The sequence below is a fragment of the Scheffersomyces amazonensis genome (assembly GCF_036850825.1).
Source record: "Scheffersomyces amazonensis strain UFMG-HMD-26.3 chromosome Unknown RJT21scaffold_1, whole genome shotgun sequence".
Classification (NCBI taxonomy): Eukaryota; Fungi; Ascomycota; class Pichiomycetes; order Serinales; family Debaryomycetaceae; genus Scheffersomyces; species Scheffersomyces amazonensis.
Window position 1 is genome coordinate 3,234,942 of NW_027042741.1, and position 19,779 is coordinate 3,254,720.

At 31.4% G+C, this 19,779-nt stretch overlaps 4 protein-coding genes across 4 annotated transcripts; all 4 read left to right on the forward strand. All coding sequences in view use genetic code 12, as the record gives it.

The window, feature by feature from the left end:
- Nucleotides 1-500: 500 nt before the first annotated feature.
- RJT21DRAFT_80403 (uncharacterized protein) lies at nt 501-5,456 on the forward strand (the record flags this gene model as incomplete). The annotated part of the gene is made up of 1 exon (XM_064885250.1): nt 501-5,456. The coding sequence occupies one exon, from the start codon at nt 501-503 to the stop codon at nt 5,454-5,456; it is 4,956 nt and encodes a 1,651-aa protein (XP_064741813.1).
- Nucleotides 5,457-6,501: 1,045 nt separating this feature from the next.
- On the forward strand, nt 6,502-8,004 carry ABD1 (mRNA (guanine-N7)-methyltransferase; the record flags this gene model as incomplete). The annotated part of the gene is made up of 1 exon (XM_064880060.1): nt 6,502-8,004. The coding sequence occupies one exon, from the start codon at nt 6,502-6,504 to the stop codon at nt 8,002-8,004; it is 1,503 nt and encodes a 500-aa protein (XP_064741814.1).
- A 7,507-nt stretch (nt 8,005-15,511) lies between these two features.
- WOR4 (Wor4p) lies at nt 15,512-16,768 on the forward strand (the record flags this gene model as incomplete). The annotated part of the gene is made up of 1 exon (XM_064880061.1): nt 15,512-16,768. The coding sequence occupies one exon, from the start codon at nt 15,512-15,514 to the stop codon at nt 16,766-16,768; it is 1,257 nt and encodes a 418-aa protein (XP_064741815.1).
- Nucleotides 16,769-16,970: 202 nt separating this feature from the next.
- RJT21DRAFT_124783 (uncharacterized protein) lies at nt 16,971-19,772 on the forward strand. Its single transcript, XM_064882799.1, has one exon. It carries the CDS (start codon nt 17,122-17,124, stop codon nt 19,648-19,650), a length of 2,529 nt encoding a protein of 842 aa, XP_064741816.1. The 5' UTR covers nt 16,971-17,121; the 3' UTR covers nt 19,651-19,772.
- Nucleotides 19,773-19,779: the final 7 nt, after the last annotated feature.

Consider the following 19,779-nt stretch of genomic DNA (forward strand, 5'->3'; position numbering starts at 1 on the left):
ATGGATGTATAATTTTCCAATACTTAAGCCAAGGTAGTTGAACACTAACTATACCAAATTGTACTAGTAAAGCATAGGCTATGTCATCATTCAGTCCTGTGAATGCTTCGGAGGATCCTGCAAGTAAGAAGGATCTTGAAGAAGAACATACACGTGAGTTACAGGTAGAACAGGCGTTTAAATTATTTCAAACTGCCTTACAATCTCAGAAAGATAATCAATTAGACAAAGCTTATGGATGTTATGAAGATTTATTTAAGATTGATGTAATTTCTAATCATTATGTAGAAGAAGAAGATTATATTCGAGGAATTCAAGTGGGAGGTAGTGCCAATGGAGATTTATCATATCTTTCACCAAATGTTAAATCATTACGATATTTAATATTTCGAAATCGAGGTTTATTATATTTAACTATGTTAAAACAAGGTGAAGAAATTATTAATGGTATAACTAAACAAACCCATTCTAATGGGAATGGACGAGAAAGATTTAAAGAAATGTTTTATACATTAATGGATGATTTTTCTATAAGTTTACTTTATCAAGAAGGTGATGAATTACTTATACAATGTTTATTTGAGATTTATGTATATATGAAGAATTATCGATTAGCAAGATTTGTATTGGAATATCATATTGGAGGTAAAGATGAAAGTGAAGAATTATATGGATTTAATCTGATAGATCGTTATTTATCTGTAAGAGATGCATTAATCTATGGTAAACATACAATTCAATCTGATACAATTATTGATAAGATTGAACAAAAATATCTGTATCTTGAACTGCTACGATCTGATTATCAGAAACAAATCAAAAGGGCTGAAGATGTAGAAACTATTAATTTCAGTATTAAATCTAAACATGGTTTAACATGGTTATCATTGATCGATACCATTAATGGAGAATTAAAGGAGAATGAAGATGAGATTAAGACTGAAGATATTAATCGAGCTAAGCTTAAGGGTATTGAAGCATATTTTATGGCTACTAATCCTATGGAAAGAGTTGAATTTGATATGGATATAGATATGGATATTGAACAAAATGGCAATGGCAATGGTAATGGTAATGGTAATAGTAATAGTAATGGCAATGGAACTAGTCAAACTGTAGAAGAAACAGTACCGACTTCAGGTACGGTCAGTGAAGAAATTAAAGAAGAAGAAGGAGCAGGACCAGGAGCAGGAGCAGGAGAAGCAGATGAAACGACCAAACAGGCTATAATCCAAAGATCTTCTAAACGTCTCGCTAAATCAGAAACAGTAGAAGTTCCCGAGGTAAAGATTGAAGTTGCCCATTTTGCTGAAACCAAGACATTTTTTGATCATTTGAATGAATACTTTATCAATTGGAAAGTTCCCCAACTAAATGATATTACCGAACAGTATGTAAATGAAACTGATCAATGTCAATACATAACAGATTTTGTTACATCTATAAATGATTGGACAAAGGCATACACTTCATCATTTTTGGCCGATGATTCTCCTAAGGGAGCTGATGATGATAAACTTAAATTATTAGAGATTTTAGATTCATTTACAGCACTTTGTATGGAGAAAAGTCGAGATGAATTACCTCTGATTGATACAATTGATGCTAAAACATTCTTAATAGGATTCAATAATGGTAAACATCATTATATGGATTTAAAAGTTAATTTATTACAACATTTATTAGAACGATCTACTCAGACGAAATTTGGTGATCAATTATTTATAAAGATCCGTGATTGGTTACTTCAAATTGACTTTTATATTATTGATTCCAATAATTGCAATTTGAAATTCTTAACCAGTATCTTTGAAGTATTTGTTGATTATCTCATATCCTTAAAGAATCAGATTGTAGCCAATCAGAACTTGAAAAGACCCGTGAAAACCACAGTTAATGCATTAAGTTTGGATTTAATTAAAGTATCAGATAAATTACAGAGATGGCAACAATATTTACAAGGACAATTTGATAAATTTAATCAATTTGATAAATTTGATAAATTTAATAATGATGATAAGTTACTCTATTGTCGATTTAAATGGAGTCTTGTTCTAAAGGAAAGTACCTTAACATCACCATTAGATGATAGTAGTTATATCTTAAAGGAACTTAGTCAACTTGAATCAATGGCCTTAACATTTACCAAGGACTTTTATATTAGTTTCCCTAATTATGAGAATATTCCATTATTAAATATTAATAATATTAAATCTCAATTAACTAGTGTGACGGTATTAAGTACATTTTCACAATTATTATATGAAAAATCCGATTCTTCAGATACTATAAATGTATTAGAAGAAATCTTATTGGGTAAACAGGGAGAAAAGAAACTTATGGGAGTATCCCTTATACGAGAATTTCTTGATGAATCACCAATAGAAATGAAATTAAGTCTCTGGAAGATTTTATTTCTGTACTATAATGTTAATGAGAAAGTTGAAGATTTTCAAATTGGGTTTGAAAGGATTTTGGATTTCATTTTCGAACTTATTACTAGTAAAGATTATGAAACCATTGAACTTGAATCAGATAGAAAATCAACTTTAGTAAGAGTTCTTGGATTTTATAGTGAAGTCTTAGTATTATTATTAAAGAATTTAGCTAATCAAGATTGGAATTTACCGTTATCTAATCAAGAGAAGAACAAGAAGAATCGAACTATTGAACATTTATTAAGAATGGTGGAATTAATTTATCTCTTTAGTTTACATGAAGAAGCCTCGATCATCTCATCATTAAAAGTTTCAGTTAAATCTCGTTCAGCATTATCATTTCAAAAATTAAAGGATCTTTTGGTTCGATCTATTGCCATTCTAATACTTTATTTAAAGAAATGGAATAATAATAATTTACATGATATAGCAGGATTAATTAGTAGTATTCATAGTCAAATTGGTATGAGAGGATTATGTGATAGTTCAGAAGGATTATTCTTAAAAATGGCTCAAGATTTACTTGTATCATTAAATGATTGTGAATCTGAATTATCTCAATTAATTTATTGTAGATATCATTATAATGTGGGATATATGAATCCTCAAGATCATTCAACAAGTTTAAAGGAAGATCTTGATAAAGAATCTACCAAAGAATTAGCTAAATTTGTATTACCTTTATGTTTTGTAAAGAATCCATTAATTCAAGTACCAAAACATGAACTTAAATCATTAGTTGATGAATTTTATAATGTAATTGGAGATCCTGATTTTGAATCTTCAGAAATTCTTCATAGAAATGAAGCATCATTTGATAATTTTCTTGATTCAACTAGAATTACTCCAAGATTTGTTCGAGATGCATTTTATGGATTAATTAAATTAAGTTTAGATGATTTAATTGATGAATCTATTAAAATTATTGAAGATGGATTATATTATTTAGAAGGATTATTTATCTTTAGTTCTTATAAAGTTAGAAAGAAGAATATGCAAAGTAGAGTGGTTGAATTAGAAAATGTTATTATGTTATTAAAGAATGATTTAATTCATGGAACTAATCGAATTGGTAGTTGGTTTTTATTAGGTCAAACTTATGGATTCTTAGTTGAAGATGATCTTATTTGGACTTCAGATAAATTAACTGTAGCTGATCGAAAGATTGGTACGGCTAATTTACAAAGAAAATCTTTAATTTGTTATCTTATGGCTATTAATGCCAGTAATAAATTAGATGATAAACAAATTCTTAAACCAATCTTGGGTAATTTAATGTCATCATTTGGTAAAGAAATGTATTCTGCTTGTATGGAACCATTAGCAATGCATGCATTTAAAGTTCAAATGACTTCTAAATTCATTCGAAAGAGTTCAGGAGCTTCCTTTGTTAATGTAGATAAAGAAAGTAGTATTCTGATGAAACTTTGTTTAAAAATCATGCAACAATGTTTTCAATTAGCTCTTAAAGCTAAAGCCAATGATTGGACAAATTATTATTATCTTGCCAAGATTCTTCGAAAATTAAATAAAGGAGCATCTGAAGTTTTAGAAAATGTTCAAAATGCTTGTATGTTATCTGATGAATCTAATACTTCAACTGATCATATAATTGAACCTCATTATATGTTATGTTCATTATTATATAAATATGTTAAATCAGATAGTATTTCAATTGAAGAAGCATTAACATTTCTAAGAGTAAATCCAGTGGTACTGATGTCAATTGAAACTAAAATAGATTCAAAGATTGAATTTTATTCAGCCATTATTGATGCCCTTAGGAAAGTTGAATCATACGATAAGAAAAATTGGCATCATAAACCAAATTATAGAATAGCTCAAATTCTTTTTGAAGAATTTCAAAAAGTTGATGAAGCCGTTGAAGAAATGTCATCAATAATATCTTTAAAAGCTACTAGTAAGACTTTAGTACTGATTTGGAAACCAGAACAAGAAAGACCAGGGAAACATTTTTATTATACATTTCAGTATTCAAAATTTTATATTAAATTATTGGCATATAAATCTGATTTAATTAGTTTAATTTTAATGCTTCCAAAACTTCGAAGATCAAATTCTACTATGGTACTGCTTTATACAGCATGGGAAAGTTTATGTTCATCAATTTGTAGAATAATTCGAGCTCTGTTAGAAATTGGTGAGAGTTTTGTATTTACTGAGAATTTTTTACAAGTTCCTTATCAAACATTCATGTTAAATACTAAATCATATCTTGAATTAATTGATGTTAAGGGACTTCCTGAAAATTTAGAACCTCATGTATGTTTTCTTCATGCAATAAATGATATGAAGAAATTTAATAATGGATTTGGTCCAACATCACTTATTGATGATACAATTGTTGGGATATTTATTAGAATATATTTACATTATGATAGATCACTTATATTAGGACAATCTAATGAAAATGAATCACCAGGAGGTAAAATTAAAAAATTAGCTAAAAGAGATATATTCCCATTTGCTAATGATTTATTAAAGAATTTAAGAAGAAAAATTGAAACTATTCTTAAGGAGAAACCAAATATTTATAATGATTTTATTGAGAGTGCAGCTAAAGCTCAACAAGAGAAGAAGAGGAATGTAACGATTATAGAGGATGAGTTAACTCCTAGGAAAAAGCAAAAATTAGATAATCCACAATCTACTATATATGAGATCTTAGATTCGTCGGATGAGGAGACAGAAGTGGGACAGGTAGAGAATGGTGAAGCCGACAATAAACATGAGGAAAACACTACCCAAGTACCCCAGAATACTGCAGGTAATGAGAAGTCTATTGAACTGGGGGTATCAGAAGTACCAGAAGTACCAGAAGTACCAGAAGTACCAGAAGTACCAGAAGTACGAGAAGTACCAGAAGTACGAGAACCAGAAGTACCAGAAGTGTCTGCTAAACAGAAGACAGAAGATCCTCCAACAGTGGAAGATCTTCCAGTTGTACAAGAAGAAGAAAATGTCAAATCCGACACTGACCCAATTGAGACCCAGTAGTGCACTCTAGCGCCTAAATAGGAAATTTTATAGGACAAAATATCACTCCTACTAATTAGTTAGTTAATCAGTATTGTTAAAAGCACTAGCCATTGTAGATTAAGTAAAATGACCAAATCCGGAACAGTCAAGAAGATCTTGTGTCTTCCGGGATTTTTACAGAGTGGTAAAGTATTTGCTGAAAAGTCATCTGGATTAAGAAAGATCTTAACTAAGAAGTTAGGATTCCAGTTAGACTATATAAGTCCTCCAAATATTGTGGAGAGACGTCAGTTACCATTCAATCTTTCTGATAACGAGGAAGAGGCCCTTGCTAAGTGGAATGCCATAGTTGAAAATGAATATAATAGAAGTTGGTGGGAACCTGTTCAACCATCCTTCTATCAGGGGTTTGATGAATCAATTAAATATGTAGCAGATTATATAAGAGCTAATGGACCTTATCATGGTATTATTGGATTTTCTCAAGGTGCTGCTATGGCTTCTATTATTACTAATTCCATACAAACTTTAGTACCTGGTCATCCTCCCTTTTCAGTATCACTCTTTATATCAGGGTTTGCATTTACTGAGCTTAAGGAAAATAATACTTCAGAGAATCGATTGAATGTAAATAATAACGTGGAAGACTTACACGAGTATATTGATAAAGTAGTACTTACTGAAACATACAGGAATTACTTTTCACCTCCTCAAGATTTAAATACTGCCATTATTAATGTATATGGCTCACAAGATAATACTGTTCCTCCTATACGATCCAAATTTCTTACAACAATCTACAACTCTAAATTAGTACACACTTTTGAACATGATGGAGCTCACTATGTTCCCAATAAGAAGAGCTTCCTTAACCCAATTGTCACTATCTTTAGTGACACTTTGGCCCCTAAATCTAGTTTATAGATAGTTTTTATAGACGCTTTATAGATTAGACAATACACACCCTGACTTCCTCCCCCGACAGGCGCACTGATTGACTAGCAAAAAAAATCTAATCTGAACATTCACTATGCCTATACTACCACCATAGGACATTAACGATATGAGTCAACACGAAAGTAGTGTAGAAGAGCCAAGTGGGAGTGGTCAGCCACTGGGATCATTGGAAAGTCTTGGAAGAAAGAGACGATTAGAAGAAAGAGATGTGCCAGCAGTGAGCTCATCGTATAGCTCGGCGAAAGAAGTCCCAGGATGGTTGAAAGTTGCAAGACCTCAAGATAAATATGAACAATATGGGCAACGGAGAGTGGAAAGATCTAATGATACCGCTGGTGACTCTAGATATTCCAAATATAATATTTCAACTTCTAATAGTGTATTGAAAAGACGTCACGAGGAATCTTCATCAGGGGATGATGCTCATCCCAAATATGCCAAATATCGCGATGAGTCATTAGATAGAGTTCAAAGTAGTAGTAGTAGTTCAAGTGTACCTGAAGTGACTGCTTATAGTAATATTGAAATTGCCAATCCTTCTGCCAATCATCGAGAAATCCGTTATCAAACTTTTGAAAGTCATATAAGAGACCGTGAAACAGCAGATATCAATAATATTGTTAGAAGTCATTATAATCAAAGAACAGTTCATTCTAAGTACCAAGGATCCAGAACGAAGTCACCTATTTATAAATTACGTAATTTCAATAATACTATTAAGTATATGTTACTAGGGAATTTTGTGAAAAGAGATGAAAACAATAATGAGAAATTATTCACATTACTTGATTTGTGCTGTGGAAAAGGTGGAGATTTGAACAAATGTGAATTTGTTGGCATTGAACAATACATTGGAATTGATATATCTGATAGATCAGTCGAGGAAGCCTTTTCTAGGTATAGACAAAAGAAAGCAAGATTCAAACTGGCTCATAGAAAGGACAATACCAAATATAATTTTGAAGCATGTTTTGCAACTGGAGATTGTTTCGGACAAACAATTCCAGAGATATTGGAACCCAATTTCCCGGGTATTATAGATAGAACTTTCCCTGTTGATTGTGTGTCGATTCAATTCTCGTTGCATTATTCCTTCGAAACTGAAGAAAAAGTTAGGACGTTAATTATGAATATATCAAAATCATTAAGACCCGGAGGAACATTTATTGGAACTATTCCATCATCAGATTTTATTAGAGGAAAGATCCAACGTAAGGAGTATATTAAAGAAGAAACAGGCAAGAAAAAGTTTGGTAATTCTATATATTCAGTAACATTTGAGAAAGATCCCCCTGCCGATGGAGTTTTCAGACCACCATTTGGAAACAAATATGTTTACAACTTAATTGATGCCGTGGACAATGTTCCTGAGTATGTTGTACCATTTGAAACTTTAAGAAGTATAAGTGAAGATTATGGATTAGAGTTAAAATATAAAAAGAACTTTATAGATATATTCAACGAGGAGATCCCCAAATATTTTCCGAAATTGAACAAGAATTTAATCGAAGGAATGAAAAGGTCCGATGGGAAATATGGAGCTGAAGGTGATGAAAAGGAGGCAGTTGGATTCTATTTAGGATTTGTATTTGAGAAGCTGGGTGTTTAAACTAAAACAGAGATTGACTATGGCTGCAGGTCCACTCGATATAGATCTCTATTGAAACAAAATATAAATAAAGTTTAATACATTGTAATATATAAACTCTACAAACAATTAATGAACACGGCTCAGTCATTAAACAATAGTAATTATCATTTCATCTAAATCGTGGTTACTATAACTATTCATCATTAACCTGTTTAAATAGCGGAGGTTTAACAAAATATTTAAAACTTCACTTTGCGTCCATTAAAGCTGCGCAGGAGTTATTCACGAATACTAGTCCATTAAGGCAAACACGCCTTAAGCATATAAAATTGTAACACAAAGATGAACCGAACCGAAGTGAAAGAATAAAGTTAGATCATCCGATGAGAGTACGATACGCTTTAATGTAATACAATGCAATGTAGAGCGTTGTAACAAAAATATCTCAGAGTAGAAGAAATTCTTGGCTTGAAGCGACAAGGAATCTATTTCCCAAAACAGAAAACAATGCTACTACTAGCTTAAGTAATAGATTGATGAAACATCATGGGACGATTGGATCTGATTTAATGGGCTGGATTCATGTGCTTTGCATTTATTTTTTATTCTGACATTTTTAGAGGTTTATGCTATTCGTACAAAACAAAACTATACGTGGGTACCACCAGTAGGATTTATAAAAAAAGCTGTGCCGGCCTTGTGCAGTGCCAATTCCTTGATCCAGGAACAATGGACACGAAAAAATATATGAAGCTAAAGAAAAATACAAAGAAAATATTGAAATAGAAAATAAATATTGAGAATTATAAATCTGCACACTATTCGTATACTAAGTTTCTTACTAGTTTGCTGGCAAAATAATAAAATTATGACTAAGGTTGAGCATTTAATTTTAATTTACTTGCATATGTATTTAAGTTGACTTTACTCTGTGCAGAAATATTACTTTGTTCACATTCGCACATCCAACAAAAGGTTCCTTCTTCCATGAAGGGTTTCAATGTGGAAGACTGTATTTGAATGTGTACGAAATATATCACAAACTTTTAACCAGATTTATAATTACAATCACGCTTGGCTCCTCTAATTTCATGTTTTTACAATTATTTTGTTATTAAAATTTGCTTAAAGGTACAACTTGAAGAGAGAGAGAAAGATCCCAAAAAAAAAATTGATAAAAGTCCATTTTTAAGCAGTCTGTGCAGGCTAAACACAACCCCACTAAATGGTTTCTTTTTTTACTTTAATTCTATTTTTTCACAGCTCTAACGGTTTTTTTTGCGAGCCCTGCTCTGCCCCTAAGTTATGTGGAGAAGAAGTATTCGGCTCGATATTATTTATACATTAGCAGCATGAAATATAAGAAATATTGCTATAACATTAAAGATTCTAGTTATCAGTAAAAGGGAAATGAAATAATTAATTATTTAGATAAATAGAACCTCTTCAAGGCTATTTTAAATGAACTAAATATAGTGAAATTGTGAGTAAACAATGGTAAGGAGAAGCACACATTTACTATAAAAAAGGTATAATTATATTCTTATTTTTGTTTGATACATGTAGGTGGAAAAGGCCTAACTAACAGTTTTCGGCTCAACATCCCGACAGTGATCATTTGATACCAAACGTTGGATCAGCTGTTTGCTGCAAGCTCTATCAAGGCATTAACGATATGAATCCAGTATATATTCCGCGATCCTGAAAAAAGAGGTGTCAGATATGAAATTAATTGTATATTTATTATTTTTTAATATTTTAATTATTTCTAGTTTATAAGTTTAATTTTCAATGCTCATCAATAAGAGCCCACATATACAGGTACGAAGGAATAGAGAAACAAATAGACAGTTTTACACAAAAAAGGATTTAAAAGGTAGGACCACTTTTATTTTCTTTCTCCGTAGACTAAAAAAGATTTTACAAAACTATATACTTTCTCCAATATACTTACAGACGAATAGGTTTCTTGGCTGACGACTCTTACATCGACTTGTCTACTTTTAGCATAAACTTTTTTTCAAAAATGGACTTAAATATTAAGGGAGCTACCTCAAATTCAGTTTTTGCACGATAGTACCTTATCTTCAAAGTATCTCCTAAATCATAGGAAAAAAAGAGCTGCTGTCTTTATTTTCCGGTATCCGCTTTGTTAGCTTTTTGTTCTCATCAAAAACACCGTAAATGTTGGAAGTGAATTTCACTAATTTCCATTTAATAACCGTAGTGTAATTGTCAGTTAGTAATGAACACGATTGCGAGTCTGGTTTAACTGAAACTAAAAGTATATCTAAAAGTCCGAGTTTAACCGATTTAATCGCATAATTTTAGTTCTTGTCTAGAAGTACTATGATGAATAAATTATTATACCATTTTTTTAAAGAAAGTGGAGAAACATCTATTAACTGATACAATATAAAAACTCTAATGTAACTAATAGAGGTGGTGTTTCCTACATTAAAAATATAGTGTAAAATAGTTAATTAAATGTAATGCCTATTTCCTCTTGAGACAAACTCTGAATGGGCCAAACTTTCTTAGGTAAGTTTAAGCCTACAAGAATGCAATTAGGGACAGCCTGTCTATAATTTTGGGTTTATTTTAGGTTTATTTATTTCCACATTAAATATTTTTTTTAAAAAGAAGCCACTGCTCTAAACGAATTACAAATTTAACAAGTATGAAGGGCCGCCTGATATTTTGATTTCGACATTGATGATCTTAAGACTAATTCAGTTAACCCAAGAACCCAACTTTTTAGCGAATTAATCAATGCAGTTCAAAATCCAGTACACACTGTATATTTCACATATACCATAATACTGATTTACTACACCATTGTTATGGCGTCTTCTTCCATTAAAGTTTTAAGGGACGTCAATATATACGCTAACATGCATTGCATCATACAGAACTGATGCAAATATACTTATGCATGTATTAAGAATTAGTGAGGGTTGAAAATCGGAGAGATTTTATCTCTCTTGGAAATTTTCTCTGTTGGGTCAGTTGATTTCGGCAAGCGAAGGTTTGCGAATAATGAAAAGATCTTCATTCGGTAAAATATTCTATCAATGAAAACACTTGAAAATATATCTGTTCCGCACTAATCCTAATTTGGGGGGTATGTGAATTACTTCGAATAAAAAAGATACAGGGATAAAATAATATTATAAAATGTTCTTACTGTCTCAGATCCCGATAATAGCTTCTCTCGCACAGAATTCTTTTCGGCCCAACCGCCCGATCATTTTTATCATGTATTATCTTTGAGGTTATAAAAATATTTGAGAACACCGGATCGCTACCAATAAAAAAAAAAAGGACATAGAATAATTTAAACTTAAATACAGTCAAAACAATAAAAGATCGGAATGAGCCGTACTGACCGCGAGAGGCTATATTCATACTTGTACATATATTTTTTGATATACTTAAAGCTAACTGTATGACTGTATAACAGAAAGATCGAGCGGGCCTAATTATTTTGTGTACAACTTTACGCCTCAGTCTGAATAATTGTATTAAGTTGCCTTTATAGAGTGGTTCGTTTTCTCGAAGTAAGCCATCTTCCTTGAAGTCTATATATGTATATGAAAGAAATGAGGCGGTAAACTTTATAAATTAACTTACGTAAATGAAATCAAAAAAAAAAAAGAATAAAAAGTCAAAATTAGCAAAAGTGCATTCAACAAGAAAAAATAATTTGAAATACAGTTTTAAATCAAAGAAATCCTATGCTGCTTTAAGATCTCTCTAATAAACGAACTACAGAATTTTAGGGGACAGAAAACCGTAACTAGGGCCATAAACAACACAACTAATTATATTTGGGAAATGATAAGATTTCAAATCCTGCAAGAACTATATAGCTTATAATATGAAACTTCATCGTGAAAACACATTGTGCAAATTTCAAGGGTACCCTTCTGCCTTTTTTCCAAATATAGGTGCTTTAATAAAATGCGCTTTATATCCCGAAAATGCTGAAATGGAACTTCAAGATAAATAATTGAAAAATAACCTGAAATAATAAGAAAGGCCCCAACTAAGTCAAGTTCTAGCAGAAGAAATCGAACTTAAGTAAAGCTAATAATACACGAGAGTGTAAACAATGTATGTTTATAAAATATAGTGTCTTGTTTACAAGAAACTAAACTTTAGGGACTGACATGGCGACACTATTTGGGCCTTTTCTTAAAAGCTTGAATCGTGTCTAACTTTTATCTTAATTTCTTTTTCATCGCCTTTTTTTTAATTCTAGATTTAGTAACGTATTTATTGAAGGTATAGATTGAAGAAATGACTAAAAATATTTTTGTAGTAGGTTAGGTATTTGATGGCGTCTGAACTTTCCGACTTCACCAACGTACTACAACGTAAATAGCTTGCTAAAGAGGGTTGAGTTGCCTTATTTAGCCAAACGCGCATACCCGAATTTCATCCCGTGCTTGCATCATAAAATTTATATAAAAATTATAATTTTTAGACCACATGATATGTAAATGAATGCATCTCCCCGCTAGTACAACAAAATGATAATTCCTAAATCACACACAATTAACATTAACTCATCATCACATCAAAGAAAGTAACAAAATGTACAAAGTAATAGCGCCATCGAAATGTACATACACCATTGTCTCGCCATCGTGAAAATATTTAAACGGAGGGCTGGAGACGTATATGAAGGTCGAAATTACCTTTAAGGTTACGCTTAATGATCTAATATCATGTATCACGTAAATATGTAAATCTAACAGTATTGGAAATCGTTTACCAGCAGTTTACCTTGGTGAATATTGTTAAAGAAAAATGAGCACTAAATTGAGAATTTAGGTTATAATATCGGTCATTTTTCCCTTTTGGGGGTAGTTCCACGCAAAAAAAGAGTAATCCCGAAATCTCTTTAAATGTGCTAAAGTTTTCGTAAAGATTAATCTTATACGTTAAATTGAAAGTAGAGCTCGTATTCTAATAATAAGATTTTGAGCCTGATTTATATTCATTTCTTAATTTGGTTGGATTACAAAGGTATATCTAAATCTTAAATGAAGTATTCGTCTAACGCAATACTTGCTTCTATGGCTAGTTCAGCCATATAGGACCATAATTCTAATAAACCATAAACAGTTATACGAGTCTAGATTAAAGTCGCTCAAACTGCTTAACACACACCGCGAAGCTTGATAAATCGCTGAGCCATATCCATTTCGCAGATTAAGACCCTTGAATATGGCTCACCCAGACTTTTTCGCTAATGGATAAAAAAAAAAAGATTGAATGCAAAAATGATTCGGTAAGCAATTCTTTTTCTTAATAATGGACAAAAAAATAGAAAGGTTAAAAGGAGGAACAATGAATATTTGAATATTCAAAGGACGCAGGCGTAAATGGTAAATATAATAATAGACAAAAATTCCAGGGGCGCAATATTTGAAGCTTTACAATTAAGAGTACAAGCTATATAGCAAATGTAAATTTAGAGAGATCCTCCTCTTCATACCGTAATCAAAAAAGTATTAAGATAGAACCAAACGAATTTAATATTCTTAGTATGGAAACTAGGCTATTTAGAACAAATAAAGACAGTCTAGCAAAATCTAAACTAACAAAAATTTAAAAAGTTGGTCATACTATCCAAAGGCAATTACCATATTTGATCATTAATTTTCATTTGGATTTTAGAGCTAATGTTGTGATTTCGCTTACTTTGATTTGAATATAATAAATGTAGTTTCATTGATATCAATAGAAGTTTGAATTCTGGACATACCCGAAAAGGGAACCATTGTTTTGCTCAAAAATTAATATCATAAAATAAATATTTTAGGTTCAATGGTATGCTGATGAATAGGGAATTGGTCCACTTCATAGACTTGTTATTTTAAGAGGGTGAAGAAAATCAGCTACTTTTGCGATCCGTTTAAGAGAGGTGGTCAGCAGAATAATTTAGTAACACAATCAGCAGAACAATGCTCACTTTACTATTAAGTTTTTTCTGCCTTTGCTCTACAGCAAAATAATTTATTTTCTCTGGCAAGTTTTATGCATGAATAGTATTATGTTTCCATTCTTTTTTTCTTCCCTAGTAATATGAGTATTTATAATTATCATGAAAGGGCACCCCAAAAATTAAATAAGCTAAGCTTTTTATTTTTTAAATTCTTTTATTTTTTTTTATTTTTTTTTTTGATTATTTGTTCTTTGTATATTTCTTCTACCCTAGTTTTCACAAGATATAAAATGAATATATATATGTATCGACATACGCATGATTTCTTAAAAATCCTACCTCTTATCTCGAGTAGATGAGACCGTTATCTTAAATTATTGGTATTTATACTAGATACTAGATTACAGGTAATAATAATATTATTTTGATTCGTTTGGAGAGACAATCGAACCAAGTCAAAATATTTTTTTGTCATAAAAATTTCAGATTCCATTTTGTGAATTTAGTGCTAACAAATCTTTACTGATTTCACATCAACAAAATCAATTTTGATAGATCCAATACGGTTGTTTAATTGAGATTTTATTAATTAAAATACAATTTTTGTTTTATTGTATACTACTGTTTACTTTGCCTTACTGTATCATTCTAATCTTTCTTTAATTTGTTGTATATTCAAGTTAACTGTGGAATAATTCCAAATCTTTCAGTTTCAATTTCATTCCTATTATTTTTTTCAAGAATAAAAAATAATTATTGTCATTCGTAAAATCAGCAGAAAGAGAAAATAAATCCTTTCCAGAACCATTTCAACTTTTCGTCACATTAGATCAAAACCAAAGTAACAACTAGGATCAACTAGTCACCAACTTTTGTTCTCACAAATTGCACGTACAATATCCTATATACTGGAAATCAATTGCAATATTTCTCTGGTACACAAAATTTCCCCCTTTACGGTCGAATTAAATTTGTATTAATACGTTAAATTGACTATATTTCTGATCTTTCCAATCACTGAATATCAGATCACAACTAGAATATATGTTTGGCTATTGAAAACCTCAAAAAACCGATTATCCCAACCACCACAAGTAATCAACCAATACTTAGTAAGGCAGTGTGAAAGTTATCACAATATTACTTGCAGCACCTCTTGCCCATACTTCCGGCATTTGAAATAATTTCAATTATATTAATTGCCCCTTCAATTCATCAAACTTTTTATTCACCAACAACCTTGTTTGTCAAAGTATTCGAAATACTACTGGTTAATTACACAAAAGAATCAGTCTTGTACTATTTCGTTGCAACCATTTTTTTATTGGTGTTATTTATAAACAAAGAACAATTTCATAAATCTAATTGAAAAGTCTAACAATATATATTGCGAAATCTTCAATTATCAATTATTAGTTTGCATTTGCATTTTGCTTCAAAAGTTGTATTATATTCATTAGTTCTTTTCTTTTATATTTGTTATCCAATCCGGTTTCCAATTTTGTTTTCATTTCATATCTTTTCAAGTCATATACTATTGTATTCTGAAATTTGTATTAGTTAAATATAATGCCCGTTGACGATATAGCAGAATCTTCTGGTCATAAACATGAAGAGACCGAGAATATCATAGAAAATAATATAGATGATAACTTAGATCCTAAAAAACATCTTAGTAGTAGTGAGATGATGGACGATGAAAGAAGTTATAAAAATGTATCTATAAACCTGATATTAAATATTCATGGTAGAAATGCTGTAGCTGCTACATCAGATGGTCAAGGTGGAGCTAGATTACCTTCTATAGGTTCCACGATTAATTCCACAAAACCACCACAAGCAAATTTGCAATCAAGTTCCTACCCCCAATATTACAATAATCGAGTTATTTCAAATATTGATTCTAGGATTACAACATCAGGCCCATATTATGATCAGCATATTCAAACTTCTAAATCACATCCTCCTTCAAATTATAATTCGAGTGTTTATCAAAAGGCAAATATGCCTAATATGATCTCTTCCAATCCACAAGTATCACCAACCTATTCACAAAATATACTACAAGTAAGTTATCCTCAAGTAAACCAATACGGTCAGCCTACGTCAAATTTAAATTCTCAAGTAGTACAAACTGGAGCTCCAATTAATATTCCATATCATGCGTTACAAGCTCAAACTCATCTGGCTCTGGATTTAGACCCTCTTCATGAAAATAAAAGAGGTAGAAGATTCCGTAGGCGGTATAATCAAATTGTTAGGAAATACAGTTGTTCGTTTCCTGGATGTGTGAAAAGTTATGGATCATTAAACCATTTAAATACGCATATAGTTACAAAGAAGCATGGACATCGAAAATCCAAAGCGGATTTTCAACATAATCATCTTCTCCATGATGATCCATCCAAGTCACATTATCAGGATGGACTTCAAAGTCAAACCACTCATTCAGAGTATACATCAGGAAATTATTGGTACGGATTCCCTGTTCAAGCAAGAAATTCAGCCAACCAATCAATTGGTCTTTCTGAGCATCCTTCAATAATGACTACAGTACCTCAACCACAAGTACAGCCTCCTCAACCTCCTCCAGGCTATATGTATTATGCTCCTAGCTATTCTACACAACAAGTCCAACAATCTTCAGTACAACAACAAAGGCTACCAATAAGTTGGCAGCAACAACAACAACAGCAACAAGGGTATCCAGCTTATGCACAACAATCGCAGTATACAGGCTTAACTGCTTCTGATCAAATACAAGTTCAACAGCCGCATACAGATCAAAGTCAGGGCAAATCTATGGGAGGACTGTCTCATCCCTAGTTTACTAGTACTAGTATTATAATGATTACTATTACTTTTACTAGTTCAACATATATATGTCATGTATATAAGCTTTAATGGTGCACATAAGACACTCTATATTTATTATTACTACTATTTATTATACGTATGTATTATACTATAAACTACTTTCCACAAAGCAATTAACACACCATATACATTACCCATTATGGGTGGTTGTGGTTGCGATTTTTGGTTGTAAGTCCGATCCTGTACACAGCCCACCGATATCAAATGCGACCAAAAAATTATTTTGCTTATTTTGGGAGTCGGTGCTACGTATATTATACGAATAGGAGGGTAATAGATCACATTTCTTAGACGGTGGAAGTATGGCAAAGAAGAAGAATAGAGGCAATTCTAAACCGGCAGGTGTCCCTATACCAGAGGAAATTGTTCTGGAAGATTCCATCTCATCAATTCCAGACACAGTACCGGCCGATCTGCCTGATCAGGACGATACTACAAGGGACTCCGAAGAACCACAAGCAAACGAAAACAATATAGAGTCTACTAATAAAAATGACCAACCACTGGATGGAGTAGATGCCCAGCATGAAAATCAATCTGAACCAGGACTCTCCATTGAATCATCTATTGATCAGAAGTTAGAGGAACCTTTAGTTGAGACAGAATCACGAGAACTCACACCTGATCCACTTGAAACACCAGTTGCTGAAACACCACCAGCCGAAACACCAGTACCTACAAGTACAGGAAAAAAGCGTCTAACATTACAAGAAAGATTAGCATTAGCAGCAAAAGGTAAAGGAAAGGGGAAAAAGATCAAATCAAACGTAACTTCACATGAAGATTTAACTGTATTATCTACTCCTTCTTTAACTCCATCAACAAGTAATGATCCTGAAGTAGTACTAGACAAGAGTCCCAGAGCCAATAATAATGAAGAGATCAAACAAAATACCAACAACAATGCATCACAAAGCCTTGAAGAAGAACTCAATCAACTTAAGGCTAAGAATGAAGAACTAGAATCCCGAATTCGAATCCTAGCAAAGCCTAAACTAATTAGAACTGAAAGTAATCAAACTTTTGAAAAAGAAAAGCAAGAATTATTAGCCAAGCTTGATGCCAAAGAAGAGACAATAAAACAGTTATTAGCAGAAGGAGAGGCTTTATCTATGAAAGAATTGAAATTAAATGATACAATTAAAAAGTTAAAGATGACCAATTCAGAATTAGAATCAAGTTTACTCTCATATTCTGAAAAAAATGAAGAAACTTCATTAGTTCTTGGAGAACTCGAAGACTTTTTGAAAATTCATAAATTTAAATCAGCATTACATCTTATGGAGGAACATATTAAAGTAACACAATCTTTAGAAGAAGCTCAAAATGCTTTGGAAAAGGAATTAGGTATGTCATGGGAATCAAAATATAAAGAACAACAAACATTATATCAAGAAGAGCTCTCAGCAAAGAAAAGATCTCTCAAAGATTTTAATGAGTTAAAGATTCAATTCGATATGTATAAAAAACAACATGATCTTGAATTAGAATCAAAAGATGATTTAATAAAAGATCTCAGAAATGAAATATCCCATATTAAAAGTAATAATTTGAAAGAGATAGGAAGACTCGAAGATAAAATTGAATTGTTACGTATTGAAAGTGAAAGTTCACGAAATGGACAAGTTGAAAAATCCAAGAATAACTCAAATCAAGCATTAAATGAATCAGATAAATCTCATTCCAAATCAATTGACTATGAAGAATTTGTTTCACTCTCACAAACGCATCACCAATTACAACAACAATTTTTAAATTCTCAAGAAAATTGGAAAGTGATTGAATCCAATCTTTTAAGTAAAGTCGATAATTTATCATCATCAGTTGATTCCTTGCAAAGATCCAAACAGAAATTATCTTTAGAATTACAAAAGATGGGACGTATTATTACCAATAAGGATGAAGAAATTAATAAATTCACAGATAGTTACAAATCAGCAATTAAAGAAAAGGAAGAAATCAAATTCTCTATGCAAATGAAAGATAATGAATTAATTGAATTACAAGATAAATTTGATAAGCTCAAGGAAGTGTTTAATACAGATCGAGCCAACTTAACAGCAAAGATAAAGTCATTAACTGAATCTTTAGAAAGAGTTCAAGTTTTAACTACATCTGATCCTCAAGTTTCTTTATCTAATAAGAGATTTAATGGTAATGGATTGAGTATTAATCTAGATAATAGAACTCCAACCATGCGAACTACTTCTTCTCATAGTATATCCGATATTCCATATAATCCTAGCTGGCAAGATATTAGACTCGGAGAATCTTCAGCAACTCCTGCTATACCGAAAGAGTTTAATTTTCATAATAATTCAGATACTTCATTAGATGAAAGTTTTGATAATATAACTGAAGATAATTTCTTTACCAATTCAAGATATCCTAGTCAAGCCATTAATACAACCAATAGTCATACAGGAGGTGGAGTTGGAGGAGCCAGTGGAAGTATAACTGCTTCAATTCCTACTGGTAGTGTAGGTAATAATATTCAACTTATAAATAAGATGAGTTCAAATATTAGACGTCTAGAAATTGAATTAAATACTTTAAGAGAAGAAAATAATTCATTAGTAATTCTGAAAGATAAAGCTGAACAAGATATGTTACATAGTCTTAAATTTCGTGATGAAATTGATACATTAAATGATAAGATTAAGGCTCTAGAAAAAGATATAGATTATAGAAATCAAAAGGAACAAACTATGTTAGAATTAATAGGAGAAAAATCAGAGCAAGTGGAAGAACTCCGAGCCGATGTACAGGATTTGAAAGAATTATGTAAACTACAAGTTCAACAACTTATTGACTTTCAAGACTCTAAGTAATCAATATATAATATAGTTTAACATATAGTTTTAACATACAGTTTTAATATGGGAAGAGCTGCGGGGGTCGTGCGCAGAGCTCATTATGTCTAATGAGAAAAAAAAAATTATTCAAAAATTATTTATTGT